Raw genomic sequence first — 16,113 nt, forward strand, 5'->3', positions numbered from 1 at the left:
GGACAGAAGCCTGTGTTTTCCATGGCACCTGATGAAGAGCCTCTCCTGTTATTCTGCCTGATTTGGTCTGTACTTGCCTCAGGCCAGCTGCTGTCATGTTTCATCTTGAGCTTCTCCAGCCCATCTGCACGTCCCCAGGTCGTGGTACAGCAAGACATGGAGCCCCATGTGTCCAAGCCACTCCCTGGTGACCTCTGGTGTCTTTAAAATCCAAAATGTCTCATCCTGTGGGTTGCAGGTGAGCCTCAGCTCCCCAAGCCCGAGGGCTGATGGGCCAAAATGCCAGATCCATCCTCTGCAGGTGTCCACATCACCCTGGACACCTTGGCTTTGCTCAGGGGGCAGCATCTGATGGCTAAAAAAGCAGCTTGGAGTCCACTGCAAAGTGCCACCCAACCCAGTTCTGGTGCCCAAACCGAGCCCCGTGGGTGGGCACTGCACTTCTGCACCAAAGGAATGTCAGTGGAGGGAGGGAGAGGATTTCCCACAGGGCAATGGAGTTTCTGAGAGGGCAGGAGCAGCACAGGTTTGTTTATCTGCTGGGAGAGACCTGGAGGCTACAGCAGCTCCAGTGACTCTCACCCAGTGTCAATACAGAGCTTTTTGGGATGGAAATCCACCCCTCCAGGAGCACAGGGGAAAGGATAACTCACTTCTATCCACAAATATCTTTCCATCCACAAATATTCACAAATATCCTTTCCATGGGGAAAGGACAATTCAGTGCCCCAAAAATGGGGTTTTCTCCAGGAAACACCATTTTTTGGGGCACTGAATTATCCTTTCTTCCTCTCTGTGAGCTGAGAGCACAGGGGAAGGTACCAAAGCTCAGCTCAGAGAGCCCCAAGTCTGCCCAGTTTCAGCTCTCCCCCATCCTGCAGGTTATTTATGAGGTGCTGGGTGGGGGTTATTGGGCATTTCTGTTTCTCTCACGCTGGAATTTACTGGGCTCTGCTGCCTTTCACAAAGCCACATCTCTGCTGTGCATCAGCAGCATCTTGAAGCATTTATGCCCCAGGTACCTGTTTATATCCAAAATGCCAAGACAGCTGAGAAAACAAATTCAGACAGTGTTTCTTCTGCTTTGCTTTTGTGTGTCACCTTTCTTTTTTTTCTTTTTCAGAGGTGCAGCTTTCTGCTACTGTAAACAACCTCAAAAGCTGCAACACATGAAATAAATGGGTTTTTTTCCCCTCCAACATTTTCAACTGAACGCTGTAATTTTTTTAAGGGATGCAAAATACCACCGTGGTAATTAAAAAGTGTAACTTCAGAGTGTTAAAAAGTGGATTGAAACCTTTGCATGCAGTTAGCTCACAAGAGGAACAGCTCTGGAAAACAACAGCAAAAAATCTCTTAGTTCACTTCACTCTCTGGACACTGAAGTATAAACAAACAGCAACAATAAGGAGAGAAAGCCAAATTCGTTTTCTCAACCTAAGAGCATCCTTAAAAACAAAAAAAAAACCCAAACCCAGAATCATTTAACCAGCTGGTTTAAAGAGCAGCACTTTAAAAGGATATAAGAAACAAGCTCATTAAGCTGGAAGACATTTTCCATTCCAAAATTACTCCTAAAAATAACTGTGCTCTTGAACTCTGCCCCTTCACTAGGCTGTGGCCACTTGCCTGCTTTCACATTCACTTGGACAGTGGGCTGGAAACCTGGATTCCTGCTTTCTCCCCAGACTGCTCCTGCTGCTGAGGGATGGTCCAGGAGCTGGGATGGCCCAAACTGCAGGGGGATGCACAGCCATGGCAGGGGATCAGGCACATGTGGGAATCTTCAGTCCCTCTGGACTGAGTGACTGAGCAGCTCCCTGGAGGCATGGGAAGGTCTCTGGGCTGTGGGGATGCTGCAAGGCCAACCTTTCCCAGGCTGAACCCCTCAGCTTGGCAAGTGAGAGGGGGAAAACCAACCCACAAACACAGCAAGAGAGAGAATTAACTCAGGCTGTCAAGTTTAATGGAGTCCTGAAGTCAGAGAGCAGGGCTGCACAGCTGGACAGATGTCCTGGGTGCTCTGAGCCCAGCTCTGGATCTCAGCAGCTGCACCTGCACCTGGATTTAGGAACAACTTTGGGCTCAGCCATGCAGCCTGAGCTGCAGGTGCTGCAGGGGAGCAGCTCTCTGAGATGCACCAACAGCCAGCTGGCACCAGAGCCCAGCCTGCAGCCTGGCACCAGGTCCTGCAGAGCCAGCCTGGCTCTCCCCAGGGAAAGCTCTGGATTCCCTGCTCCCATCCTGGGCAGCCCAGCAGGTCCTGGCTCTCCCCTGGAGCCCCTCATGTCCCAGGGAAGGCTCTGGGATCCCTGCTCCCATCCCGGCTCTCCCAGGAGCCCCTCACATCCAGGGAAGGCTCTGGATTCCCTGCTCCCATCCTGGCTCTCCCCAGGAGCCCCTCACATCCAGGGAAGGCTCTGGGATCCCTGCTCCCATCCTGGCTCTCCCAGGAGCCCCTCACATCCAGGGAAGGCTCTGGGATCCCTGCTCCCATCCTGGCTCTCCCCAGGAGCCCCTCACATCCAGGGAAGGCTCTGGGATCCCTGCTCCCATCCTGGCTCTCCCCAGGAGCCCCTCACATCCAGGGAAGGCTCTGGGATCCCTGCTCCCAGCCTGGCTCTCCCCAGGAGCCCCTCACATCCAGGGAAGGCTCTGGGATCCCTGCTCCCATCCTGGCTCTCCCCAGGAGCCCCTCACATCCAGGGAAGGCTCTGGATTCCCTGCTCCCATCCTGGCTCTCCCAGGAGCCCCTCACATCCAGGGAAGGCTCTGGGATCCCTGCTCCCATCCTGGCTCTCCCCAGGAGCCCCTCACATCCAGGGAAGGCTCTGGGATCCCTGCTCCCATCCTGGCTCTCCCCAGGAGCCCCTCACATCCAGGGAAGGCTCTGGGATCCCTGCTCCCATCCTGGCTCTCCCCAGGAGCCCCTCATGGCCAGGGAAGGCTCTGGGATCCCTGCTCCCATCCTGGCTCTCCCCAGGAGCCCCTCACACCCAGGGAAGGCTCTGGGAGCCGGTTCCCAGCCCTGCTCCCTGTGAGGCAGCCACGGGAGCATGGGAAAGGCTCCTCACTGGTATTTCCTGCTCCCTGTGTGATCCCAGAGGCGCTGCCAGCTCTCCTCACCCGGGACAGCCCCAGCTCACCCCGCCCCTGCCGACCCTGTCACCTCTCTGTCACCCCCAGGCACACAGCACCCCCATCCCCAGCTCCCCAATTACTCCCAGCTCTTCACAAGAGCTCTGCCTCCCTGATTCCGAGGCAATTCCCAGTTTTTCCCTTTGGAACCAAGGCTGCTGGTGCACAGACACCTCAGAGCCTGATGAGGAACAGATCGAGCAGGGAGAGTTCAGCTCCTGGATGCAAACAGCCACCCCCACAATAACAATCCCTGCATTAGCCAAGATCCCTGATGGTAATCTTAATTTTGTTGACTATCCTGCATTTAGTGGGAGACAGAGTGCAAGAAACCAAAGCCTTCCACAGCTGGCAGAAATTCATAGGGGGGGAAAAAAAAAATGTTCCCAGCTGCTTATTTATTATGGCTGCAGTATCTCAGAGTGTGGGGCTCACTCACTGTGATTGCTGGGATCTCTCTGACGTGTTCCTAGCAGGGAACAGCCAGAAGGGATGCACACAGCAGGAGGAATCCCCTGCTCCTGCAGCCTTTCTCCTCTCTAAGCCAAGGTTTGTAGCCCTGAAGGATCCCTGTCCCTCAGCAGGGCCACCCTGGGTGTGCTCTGCTTCTGATGAGCACCAGGTCCATCCCTCTGGCTCTGCTCTCAGCATGTTCACCTGGAGACCCCCAGCTGCTGGGATCAAACCCCTCCAAACCTTGATTTTGCCTTCTCTAATCCAACTTCTCACCCAATAACCCCTTTCCTTTTACCCTCTTTCAATGGAGTACAGCCTTGGCTCTCACTCCTCCTCCCAGCACTGCTGCCCTGCCCAGCCCTGCCTCTCACTCAGCTCCAGCACTGATTTGAGAGGCTTTCACATCCAAATCCCAGCACCTCTGGGCTACAGCAGAGACACTTCCCAGCAGGAATCTGCTGTGCCTTTACACAGCTATAAATTAGCTCTCCAGAGCTAGATGGTTTTTAGGGAAATGAAGCCCATAGCCTGGGCTCTGTAATTTAAAAGATACAAGGGTTTATGCCAGAGAATAAAAAGGCAGCTATGATGCGAATACTCAGGCAAAAGGAATTAGCAATGCAGGATTTAGCCCAAAACTCTTCCCCAAAATAGAGGTGGGAGCAGGATTGGGGCAAGGCCAATTCCAGTCAGCTGGGATGGGTGCAATGGGAAGAGACCTTTGACAAACCAGGTGGATTTCACATGTGAAACTCCAGAGCTGCTCAAAACCAGAGCTCAGCAAGACCCAACTCCTGACTTCCAGCTTTAGCACAACTGACACATTGCTGTGAGACACTGAATTTTAGGTTTACAACAAGAGACAGGGGAGTTATTCCAGCTTTCCCTACGTGGGGATTGTGCCCAAATCACCAAATGATGACTGTCAAATCACCAGCTCCTGCCCTTCCCCAAGGCTGCCCTCACCAGATCCATCAGCACTGCCTGAATGCACTCCTGGAGTTACCAGGATCCCATCTGTCACACTTTTAAATAATTGTCTGATCATTATGAATTCATTTGCTATTCATTGTGATAATGTTAATCAAGATGAATTAATAGAGTCCTCACACTGTACGTGCTCCCTGGGGACTTCCATCACCATTTAGGAATTAATTAATGGACCTGTAATTTTCAGCGGTGCTGCCCATGCAATCAGCACAAAGGGCAGGCAGGGAGCAGGTACCTGCTCACAGGGTGGCAGAGTTCCAGCATTCCTGCTGCTCTTCCCAGCCCTACACACCTTCTTCTGGGGGGCTGAAAGGTAACTGGCTCTGTGAAAGGCTCTGGATGCTGTGCCAGGGGAAGGGGATGCTCTGTATTCCTCTGGTTGAACACACAGGAGAATTCTTGGCTGCTTTTTGGTCACCTGAGTCTCCCATGGCTCGGGTTGTGGATCAGATTTTCCACATCCTGCTGCACATCTCCTGTGGGATCCAGTACTGCCCACGGCTCTGCACCCAGGGCACTGCCAGCCCCCACCCCTGCCCTGAATGCCTCAATCTCTGCATTCCATGGTCTGCTGGGGCAGGAACATTTGTTTTGAGCACCCAAGGGTTAAGCTCAGCAGGGCCAAGGAGGTCCCCTGGGCTCCCTGGAAATCCCCCCACACCTCCAGCACAGACAGCTGTGACACTTGGTGGCTTTGGTCCCGGGGTAACCCCATAAACTGAGCGTGGCAGGGTTTGCCCAACACTCAGAGCAGCCCCAGTTTATTCCACACTCCAGACAGCCCTGAGTGCTCTTCAAAGGCTCCCAGGCTGGAGCTGTGGGCCAGGGCCAGAGCAGGGCTGGCTTTATCAGCCTGTCAGGGAGGCAAGTGTGGCTCTGAAGATGTGAGGGGAGAAAGCAGCACAGGACTGGGGTCACTCTCACGTCCTGTCTGCTAAAAGCCCGCTCTGCCAGCTAGATTAGAACAGACCCAGTCAGCATTTCAAAAGATCATTTAAAAGAGGCACTGCCGGGGAAGTTTAGATCCTAAATTTAAATTCCACTAAGGAAGAGCAATCTTAAAGAGACCAAACTGCTTTTTTCTTCCCAATGAGACAAAAAATGCAGCACTGGATAGGTGCTGAGGCGCTGGCACAGGATGCCCAGGGAAACTCATCCCTGGAAGTGCCCAAGGCCATGATGGAGTGGAAAGTGCCCCTAACCATCCCCTACACACTGCTCTGGCACTCACAGGGAGGGGAGGCTCTGGAAGAAGAGGCTCTGGAGACCAGGAGATGCTCTGGCTGAGGCGCAAACCCAAACCACAAACGAGATTTCTGTCACCAGAGCGATCGTGCCCCTCAGCAAGGCTGCCACCACCTCCTGGTGCCCTCCAAGCTCCCTGCAGTGGAGCAGACACAGGCCTTGCTACAGCCCCGTGGTGGATAAAGGCTTAGAGATAAGGAAATGCCAAGTCATAGGAACTGAACCAGAAGCCTTCACTCCGGTCCTCCAGGCCTGCTTATCTTTCTGTGACCCCACAGGCTATTTTCCCTAACCCCTACAACTGGTCAGTTCCCAAGCCCCCCTAACCCTATAAAAGGGGCTGCCTTGGCCCATTCTGTCAGAAGAGCTGTCGTTGGAACCCTCAATAAACCAAATAAACCAAATAAATAAACCAAAGCAGCCTCTTCTCCTCTCTCCAGTCTGCTCTTCTGAAAGCCAGGATCAGCCAGAGCCCCTTAGCAAGCTAAGAGCTGAAACTATAAAGAGCTGCTATCACGAAGAGCTGACAATCACTGAGCTTGCTAAGGGTTAGCTATGACTGTGCAGCAGTTCAGCCTCGGGCACTGAGATACCCAACCCTAATACTGCTGCTCAGGGCGCTCTGACCCTACAGAGAATCAGCTATCCAGCTAAGGAGCAAGCCCCCATGGCTTTTTCCCACTGCAGCCCCCTGGCCAGGCTGGCCTTACCTTCTCTCTTCATGCCCATGGCCAGACACTTCTGGTAGCGGCAGTACTGGCAGCGGTTGCGCTGGCGCTTGTCGATCAGGCAGTCCTTGTTGTCCCGGCACGTGTAGGTCAGGTCCTTCCGCACCGTGCGCTTGAAGAAGCCTTTGCAGCCCTCACAGCTGTAAACCCCGTAATGTTTACCTGGGGGAGGGAGAAAACTCGAGTTTAAAGGCGGCCCCAGATCCTTTCTTGGCCTGCAGATCTTCTCAGGGACTGTCCCAGCTGAGTTTTGGGGGGAGCAGAGGTCAGGGTGCCATCCGTGGGTGACATCCTGCCTTCCACCCAGGGAAAGGCCATTGCTGGGCCATACAGCTGGGGTGGGGCAGGGCAGAACATTTGTTTTGATCATTATGAATGTTCTGATCACCATGAATTCGTCTGCTATTCATTGTGATGATGTTAATCAAGATCAATTAACAGTCTCCTCACACTGTACGTACTCCCTGGGGACTTCCACCACCATTTAGAAATTAATTAATGGAGCTGAACAGGGGTGCCCCTCTGTGAGCTCTCTGAACCCCCCACAGCAGACACATAGCCCAGCCTGCTCTGTACCACATTCCCACCCCCCACTTCCAGCCTGGATCCCAGGAGGGGTCCCCAAGGGCTCACAAACCAGGCAACCAGAGCTCTCCTAGAGCAGGGAGCTTTGAGAAAAGCAGGAGAATCAAGGGAATTAGCCCATCTTTATCTCCCAGGAGTGGAGGAACTCCATGTCAAGAGCATCTTTTCATGTGGCATTGTGTGACCAGTGAGGATCAAAGGATGGGGAGAGGGAGGACACCCCCTGCTCTTTGCCAGTAGGGTGAGGATGAGACCCCAGTGCTGGACCTGGGGTCTCCTCTGTGAGGCACAGGCAGGTGCTGTCCCAAAGGAGAGCTCCTGCTGGCACTGCCCATGCTGCCAGGAGCCAGGGAGCCAATGCCAGGCCTCTGCCACACCCTGAGCCCGCTGCCCTGAGCCCCTGCCAGCCTCACCCGAAGATCTGTCCCCGCAGATGGCACATATGTGCTTGGTGAAGGAGGCCATCGTTCCTGAGGGATGTGCTGGCACTTTGAGGACTCCATTGAGCCCCAGGGGTGGCTTGATGTCTTCTGTGCTGGTGACGGAGTTCATGGGCGAGTTGAGCTGTGGAGGGACAAGCACAGGGCTCAGCTGGCACTGGGGACATGGGGACATGGGGCTGTGTCACTCGCACACAGGACAGGACAGGACAGGACAGGACAAGCTTCCAGCGGGCACCAGCGCTGCTGAACCAAGAGGATCTGGGCACACTAAGGCACAGCACTCACCTGGCCTGGCACAGGAGCTGGGGTGGCTCTGAGCTGCCAGCAGGGTGACACAAGGGGCAGGACACGGCCAGCCTCCCAAGCACTGGGCAGGGCTGACCCTGCCCGTCCAAGGAGGATGTTTTTCCATGATTTTATTGGAAAGCAAGTTCCTCCTGCGCTGCCCCAGCACAGCCCCCACGGCCAGGGCTCAACAGCCACCCCAGCTTCACCCCAGCATGGGACACAGGCAAGGAGATCTGCAGGGGTGGCTGTGGGAGAGCTGCTGGCTGGGAGAGAGCCCCTGCAGGGATGAGGAAGGCCAGGACACTCTGTGCATTCTGCATTATCTCTCCAAAGGAAAGCTCCATGGCAAATAAACACATCCCAGCTGCAACAGGGCCCGGATTCCAGAGCTGGAGTGGGTGGGACATGTCCCTGCAACTCCCAAATGTCTGTCCTTCCTTCCCTTGGGCCCCAGGAGGCAGAGAACTGGGTGGAGCTGGCACCACGGCACTGCTGTGGAGTGAAGGGTTCCTGGGCTGGATCCCCACTGGGCTGTTACACACGTGTGTGCAAAGAGAAACTGAGGCACAGAGCTGCAGGATGGACCCATCCTGGGGACAAGCTCAGGAGGGTCTGGGGGTGATGGGGACCTGGACTTGGCCAGCTCTGGAGCTCAGCAGAGCTGGCTGGGATCACTGGGGGTGTCCCCAAGGGAACCAGCCTGCCAGGGACTGTCCCAGAGCCACCACCCCAGCCACCCTCCAAGCCCAGGATGGATTCACAGGCCTGAGACTCCGTTTGCTGCCTTTCTCTACTCTAACAGAGATCCCCAGCAATTGCACTTGTCACAAATTAATTCAGGGAAGTCCCAGGGCTTGTGATCTGTCAATTAGAGCAGCACAGCCGCTCCTCTGGCTTTCAAGTCTCCAGGCTGGTGGGGAATATTTGGCAGGCAGATGACTGGCAGCCACACAGCAGAGCCAGGTAAACCCACCCTGGAGAAATGGGATGGATGTGCCTCCCTCTGTCACCTGCCTGTGCCAGCTGATGAATCAAAGGCAGCTGGGAGCTGTGCCACCCAGGGATGCACTCCTGGCTTCAGCTGCTGTTTGACAGAGCAGAGAGGGGAGGGAGGAGCAGGTCCCAGGCAGGAGCATCTCTTTCTGAGTGCCACATGATCTCGGTGCTCCCCTGGGAGCAGGGGTGGCCAGGTCAGGGTGACCTGCCCCAGGAATCCCTCCCAGAGCCCTTTCTGGGAAGTGGAGCCAGTTCCCAGGTGCAGCTGGTGGTGATGGCTCCTGGCACGCTGCATCCCTGGCTGTGGGAGCCAGCCCAGAGCCCACGGCTGCCTGATGAAGACAAAACCCTTCCCCACCACCTCCAACCCAAGCAACCCCCCAAAACCACTGGGGGGATGATGGGCAGAGCAAGCCCCACCCTGGAGGGTGGGGGTCCCACCAACCTCCTCAGCCTGGAGAATCAGCTGCTCAGAGCTGAGTCAGCCCGGGGCTGGGGAGGGGAAAGTCAGCAGTTCCTCTCCCAGCACGGGCTCCAAACCTCAGCAGAGCCAGCCCGGGGTTCCCACACCGCCCTGGCGCCTGCCCCGGGAGCACGTGCGGGACAGAGGAGGGGACAGCAGCCCCCGGCCTTGGCACAGCATTTCTGCTCTGGGACAGCACGGCTCCAGCTCAGCAAAGAGCCCAGACAGGGGAGGAACCAGGGCTCTGCTTCCCCAGTGACACCAGCACCTCTGGGCTCCTTCCCTCCCTCTCCAGCTCATCGCACGCAGCACCGAATCCTGGCCCTCCTGGCAAGCAGAGCTTTATTCCTCCTCCTCCTCCTCCTCCCATCCCATCCCCAAAACCACCCCAGCCCTTCCCCAGTCCCCCAGGCACCCTTACAAAGAGCATTGTGCAAAGGCAGACGATCTAATCCCACGTCTGATCTCTCCCCACTGGCCCCGGGCATCCCGAGCTGCTGCCAGCGCTGCCTGGGGCGGCTGCTCCTCACAGCCCTGCATGGAAAGTCCTCCCCTCGCAGCTCCTGCTGAAAACCCTGCACTGTTTTCCCGGTTTTCCCACCATTTTTAGGTGAGAGGGTTGAAGCAGCGTGTTAAATCCTGGAGCTGCAGGGTCTAGCCCCCAGTCTGGCCCTCATTCCTGGGCCAGCCCAGCACCAGCATCCCCTGCCATGGATGCTGGCATTCCAGGGCAGGATCCCTGATTTTGGGGCTGTGTTTGCAAACCCTGTGAGATCCTGGGAACCTCCCAGAGCGGGAGGGAGGGCGCTGAGGGCAGCAGGGTCCTCCCCTCTGCAGAACCACAAGGGTGGGGTGAGCCCCCTGTTTTTTGGGAGCCTGGCAGCTCCTTCCCACCCCGGTGGAGCTGGGATGGAGGGGACCCACCCTGGGGACCTCGCACACCGCGTGCCCTTCTGCTCTGCTGCCTCTCCAGAGGCGACGAGGCGTGGCCTGATGGCAAGTGGCATCTGCCATCTGAGGCAAAGCACCTTCCATCAGTGCCATCCCTGCCCGGCCACGGGGGCCACACGCCTCATTACCCCTGTGCTCTGCTGGCCAGGCCAGGGGGGCTGCGCTGCCCGCCCGAGCATCGGCCCCGCTGCCTCCTCCTCCTCCTCCTCCTCCTCCTCCTCCTCCTCCTCCTCCTCCTCCTCCTCCTCCTCCCCCCTGCACTCTGCCGGCCCAGGTAGGCGCCTCTGCCCACTGCAGGGACAGGGACAGGGACAGGGAGCTAATGTGGCCAGACAGGGAACAGATGGCAGGAGCCATTAGGCTGAGGACATCCCAAGTGTCACCTTGGGGAAAAACACTTCAGACAAGTCCCTGAACAAAGGACGGGTGCTCTGAGGGCTGGAGCCATCAGGGCTGGAGCCACCAAGAGCTGGAGCCACCAAGAGCTGGAGCCATAAAGGGCTGGCACTACCAGGGTTGGTGCCACCAGGGCTGGAGCCATCAGGGTTGGAGCCACCAAGAGCTGAAGCCACCTGGGCTGGAGCCATGAAGGGCTGGAGCCATGAAGGGCTGGAGCCATGAAGGGCTGGAGCTACCAGGGTTGCAGTCACCAGGGCTGGAGCCACCAAGGCTGGAATCACCAAGAGCTGGAGCCACCAGGGCTGGAGCCATAAGGGTTAGAGCCACCAGGGCTGGAGCCACCAAGAGCTGGAGCCACCAAGGCTGGAATCACCAAGAGCTGGAGCCATGAAGGGCTGGAGCCATCAGGGTTGGAGCCCCCAGGGTTGGAGCCCCCAGGGTTGGAGCCACCAAGAGCTGGAGCCACCAAGGCTGGAACCACCAGGGCTGGAACCACCAGGGCTCGAGCCAACAAGGGTTGGAGCCCCCAGGGCTGGAGCCAGCTCGCTCCCAGCACCATCCCAGCACACTCTCACTTCCCCTCCTGCCCTGCAGCTCTGCTTCGTTTCGGTTCCCCCGCTGGCCGCTCCCAAACTGCACCTTACCAGCGCCCCTTCCCCGCCGCCTCCCCGGCTTGTGGCTGCCCCCAGGGTTGCCTCACATCCCCCTTCCCACTCCTTCCCCACCATTCTGGCTCCGGGGCTGCTGATTTTGCTTTGGCTGCCCGTTCCCAGGCGCGGTTTCAGTTCCTCTTGCCCTGGGGTGGGAGGGACGTGTCCACCCTGCTGCTGTCCCTCAGTGGGAAGCAGGTCCCTGCACATCTGAGGGGGTCACAGGCTGAATCCTGCGTGGGAGAACCTCATCCAGAGGCAAATCTTACTCCTCTCTGACCAGCACAGGGATGCTGGATGCCTGTGGGTCCCCAGAGATAGCAGCCATGTAGTAAAATAGCCCCACGTAGTAAAAAACCCTGTTATCCCCGGGAATAAATCAGGCCAATATTTAAAAATAAAGGTGCTGGCAGGTGCTTGAGTCCCAGAGAGGGCCTGGAATAAATAAACCTGCAGCCAGTGGCAGGTGGTGGCCAATTCCTTAATCTGCCCTTTTACTAAACATATCCCGTGCGAGCAGCCAGCAACAGGTGGCAGGGGCTGGCCAGCACCCCAATCTGGCTATTTTTAAAAAGAGCTTATCTCACCCTGCTTGGAGGGGTTTTTACATAATCTTTAGCCACTGAAGGCCATCCTTGCCCTGTGAGGAGAAAGGGGCAGCAGGCAGAGGAGCCCTGGGTTTGTACCTGTGACAGGATAAGGGGAAATGGCCTCGAGCTGTGCCAGCTGAGGTTGGGATTGGCTGTTTGGGGTAATTTCTTCACTGGAAGGGTTGTCAGGGAAGTGGTGGAATCACCATTCCTGGAAGTGTTAAAGGTGTGTGGGTGTGGCACCTGGGACATGGGTTTGTGGTGGACTTGGATGGTCTCAGAGGGTTTCTCCAACCAAAACAATTCCATGATTCTCTGGGGAACGTGGGCTGGCCCCGGAGGGGATGTGCTGCTTCCCAGGAAGGAGAAGAATCCCAGACAGTGCTAGGGTGGCTCTGGCTCCTGCCACAGCTACACCAGCCCCCAGGTGACCCAGGTGTGGTCACTACTCCCCTCCCACCCCAATCCTGGGGACAGCAGTAGATGGCCAGCTGTGTTCCAGCTGTGCTGGTCCCTCACAGCCCACCCAGAGCAGCCCACAAAGGAGCAGGGTGCCTCCAGCTTGGCTTCCCCCTTGTGCTTCTGCTTTTTGCCTCCCCTTGGTGCCTGTCTGAGCCCCAGAGGTGCCTCCTCCTTGCCCAAAGAGGCTGCAGTGACCCCTCAGCAGTGTCCCCAAAGAGGCGGCAGTGACCCCTCAGCACTGTCCCCAAAGAGATGGCAGTGACCCCTCAGTAGCGTCCCCAAAGAGGCGGCAGTGACCCCTCAGCAGTGTCCCCAGAGAGGTGGCACTGTCCCCTCAGCAGTGTCCCCTCAGCAGTGTCCCCTCTGCAGTGTCCCCAGAGAGGTGGCAGTGTCCCCTCAGCAGTGTCCCCAGAGAGGTGGCAGTGTCCCCTCAGCAGTGTCCCCAAACAGGCGGCACTGTCCCCTCAGCAGTGTCCCCAAACAGGCAGCACTGTCCCCTCAGCAGTGTCCCCAGAGAAGTGGCAGTGTCCCCTCAGCAGTGTCCCCAAACAGGCAGCACTGTCCCCTCAGCAGTGCCCCCAGAGAGGTGGCAGTGTCTCCTCAGCAGTGCCCCCAGAGAGGTGGCAGTGTCCCCTCAGCAGTGTCCCCAAACAGGCAGCAGTGTCCCCAAACTGGCAGCACTGTCCCCTCAGCAGTGTCCCCAAACTGGCAGCACTGTCCCCTCAGCAGTGCCCCCTTACCTGCGGGCTGCTGGTGCCGAAGCCCAGGCTGGGCGTGGAGGGGACAGACATCGAGTGTGGCCCCATGGGGGAGCTGATGACGGAGAAGGGGGGGCCCATGCCGTTGATGGGCGAGCTCAGGGTGCTGATGGGCGAGTGCAGCTGGCCCGGCGAGCCCAGCGAGGAGCCGATGCCCGGCCCGATGGACGGGTGCAAGGACGGGGTGGCCATGGGCCCCCGGCTGGTGGGGGAGTTCAGGGACGTGGAATTCACCTGGTTGGAGAAATCTGCAAGAGAAGGAGGACAGGGAAGGGGGTGAGTCACCCAAGTGGGACACAGCCCTGAGCCGCAGCTCCTTGATCCTCCCCCAGAATTCCCAGCAGCTCCATCTTTCCACACCACCTTTTCCTGGAGTATCCATGCAGACATGAAGGAACCCATATGGGACACAGCCCTGAGCCACAGTTCCCTGTTCCTCCCCCAAAATTCCCAGTGCAGCTCCATCTTTCCACACCACCTTCTGGAGTATCCATGCAGGCACCCAAGTGGGACACAGCCCTGAGCCACAGCTCCCTGCTCCTCCCCAAAAATTCCCAGCAGTTCCATCTTTCCAAACCACCTTTTCCTGGAGTATCCATGCAGGCACCCATGTGGGACACAGCCCTGAGCCACAGCTCCCTGCTCCTCCCCAAAAATTCCCAGTGTAGCTCCATCTTTTCACACCACCTGCTTTTGGAGTATCCATGCAGGCACCCATGTGGGACACAGCCCTGAGCTGCAGTTCCCTGTTCCTCCACCGAAGTTCCCAGCAGCTCCATCTTTCCAAACCACCTTTTCCTGGATTATCCATGCAGGCACCCATGTGGGACACAGCCCTGAGACGCAGCTCCCTGTTCTTCCCCCAGAATTCCCAGTGCAGCTCCATCTTTCCACACCACCTTCTGGAGTATCCATGCAGACATGAAGGAACACAAGTGGGACACAGCCCTGAGCCACAGCTCCCTGTTCCTCCCCCAAAATTCCCAGTGCAGCTCCATCTTTCCACACCACCTTCTGGAGTATCCATGCAGGCACCCAAGTGGGACACAGCCCTGAGCCGCAGTTCCCTGTTCCTCCCCCAAAATTCCCAGTGCAGCTCCATCTTTCCACACCACCTCCTGCAGTATCCATGCAGGCATGAAGAGCATTTCCACCTCGTTAAGAGCATCTCCACCTCAAGCCAGGCACCAGTGCCCTCCTCCACCTCCCTGGCACAGCTCTAAGCTCTGCCAGGTGCTGGATTTCCAGGGAATGCTCCAGATGAAGGCAGGAATGATGCATCTGACTCCATGTTCTCAGAAGGCTAATTTATTACTTTACAATATTATATTAATTATATCTTTTTTGTATTCTATAGTATAGTATGGTATTCTACACAATACTAAAAAATAAAAAAAAAGATACTTACTAAATACTAAAAAGCTAATAATAAAAACTCGTGACTCTTTAGTCTAGAGTCTGACACAGCTTGGCACTGATTGGCCAACGAGTCAAAACAACTCACACCAGAATCCAATGAAACAATCATTTGTGAGTAAACAATCTCCAAACATACTCTACATAAGCAAAACAAACAAACAAAAAAGCAAAAAAAAAAAAAAGAATTGTTTTCCTCTTTGAAGCTTCTCAGAAGAAAAATCCTGAGCCAAGAGATTTTTCCAGAAAATGAGAATGTGACAGCCAGGGGTTCAGCGTGGCTGCTCCAGCTGATTCCCTCCTGCTACAGGATAATTTGGATTTACCACTGGGGAACAGTGGGAGCAGCACCCACAGGTGGAGGTGGCTCAGCACACACGTGGAATGCTGCCTGTCCAGAGGTTGGATTTGAGCATTGTGGAGGTCTTTTCCAACCTGAATGTCTCAGTGATTCTGGAAGGGAGGGGGAGCAGGAGCAGCTCTGCAGGCAGCAGGACAGGCTGTGTCTGCCTGTCCCGGGGGAGCAGAGCAGGGGGGCGGGAAGGGGGGCTTATAAATAGACTCCAGTTCTCCCAAGAGGAGACACGGAGCCATTCCTGGCACATTTCCTCCTCATCCTGTCACGCTGCTTGCAAAACAATCCCCAGCGAGGAAGGGGCTGGCTCCAGTCCCCAGGGAGGGGTGGGCGGAAGGCGGCGGGGAAGGAGGGGGGCAGCACGGGCAGGGCTCCCCCAAAACCCACCCGGACCCCCCTGCTCACACCAGGGACACCCAGAGACAGGGACACACCAGCAGGGCCACTTGGGTGTTCAGGGTGGCTCTGCCTGTGGCTGCAGACCCCAAAGTGAACTCAAAATTCTGCCTTCAGTCGCCTGCACCCGTCAGGATCAGCTGTGTCCCCAGGATTTTGGAGCAATCAGCACATGAATGTCACCCAGTGGGAAACCCTGAACCCACAGCAGCCCCGCCTCAGCAACCCTCCCTGGAGACCCCTGATCCTGGTGCAGGAGGAAGAGAAGGCTCAGCAAGGCAGCGATGCTGCTCTCGCAGAGATGTGGAACCAGCATCCCCCTGCTGCCTCCACAGTCCCACCACTGGCCCAGCATCCCCCTGCTGCCTCCACAGTCCCACCACTGGCCCCAGCATCCCACTGCTGCCTCCAGAACCCCATCACTGCACCCAGAACCCCATCACTGCATCCAGAGTCTCATTTATGCCTTCAGAATCCCACTGCTGCCTCCAGAATCCCATTGCTGCATCCAGAGTCTCATTTATGCAACCAGAATCCCACTGCTGCCTCCAGAACCCCATCACTGCACCCAGAACCCCATCACCACATGAAGAGTCTCATTTATGCAACCAGTATCCCACTGCTGCCTCCAGAATCCCATTGCTGCATCCAGAGCCCCATCCCTGCATCCAGAGTCCATTTATGCCTTCAGAATCCCAATGCTGCCCCAGAATCTCATCACTGCATCCAGAGTCCCATTACTGTCTCCAATCTCCCACTGCTGCCCCCAGAATCCCATCACTGCACTCACAGTCCCATCACTGC

At 56.6% G+C, this 16,113-nt stretch overlaps 1 protein-coding gene across 1 annotated transcript in view; it reads right to left on the reverse strand.

The window, feature by feature from the left end:
- Positions 1 to 16,113, reverse strand: part of RXRA (retinoid X receptor alpha) — a 106,419-nt gene that overhangs the window by 22,334 nt on the left and 67,972 nt on the right. Inside the window, exons 2-4 of the mRNA XM_059864931.1 lie at positions 13,125 to 13,390; positions 7,556 to 7,706; positions 6,540 to 6,719 (exon numbers count right to left, since the gene is read on the reverse strand). Of these exons, the coding sequence (XP_059720914.1) occupies positions 6,540 to 6,719; positions 7,556 to 7,706; positions 13,125 to 13,390 (597 nt within the window). The remainder of the gene's footprint in view (positions 1 to 6,539; positions 6,720 to 7,555; positions 7,707 to 13,124; positions 13,391 to 16,113) is intronic.

Source organism: Haemorhous mexicanus, chromosome 21 (assembly GCF_027477595.1).
Source record: "Haemorhous mexicanus isolate bHaeMex1 chromosome 21, bHaeMex1.pri, whole genome shotgun sequence".
NCBI lineage: Eukaryota > Metazoa > Chordata > Aves > Passeriformes > Fringillidae > Haemorhous > Haemorhous mexicanus.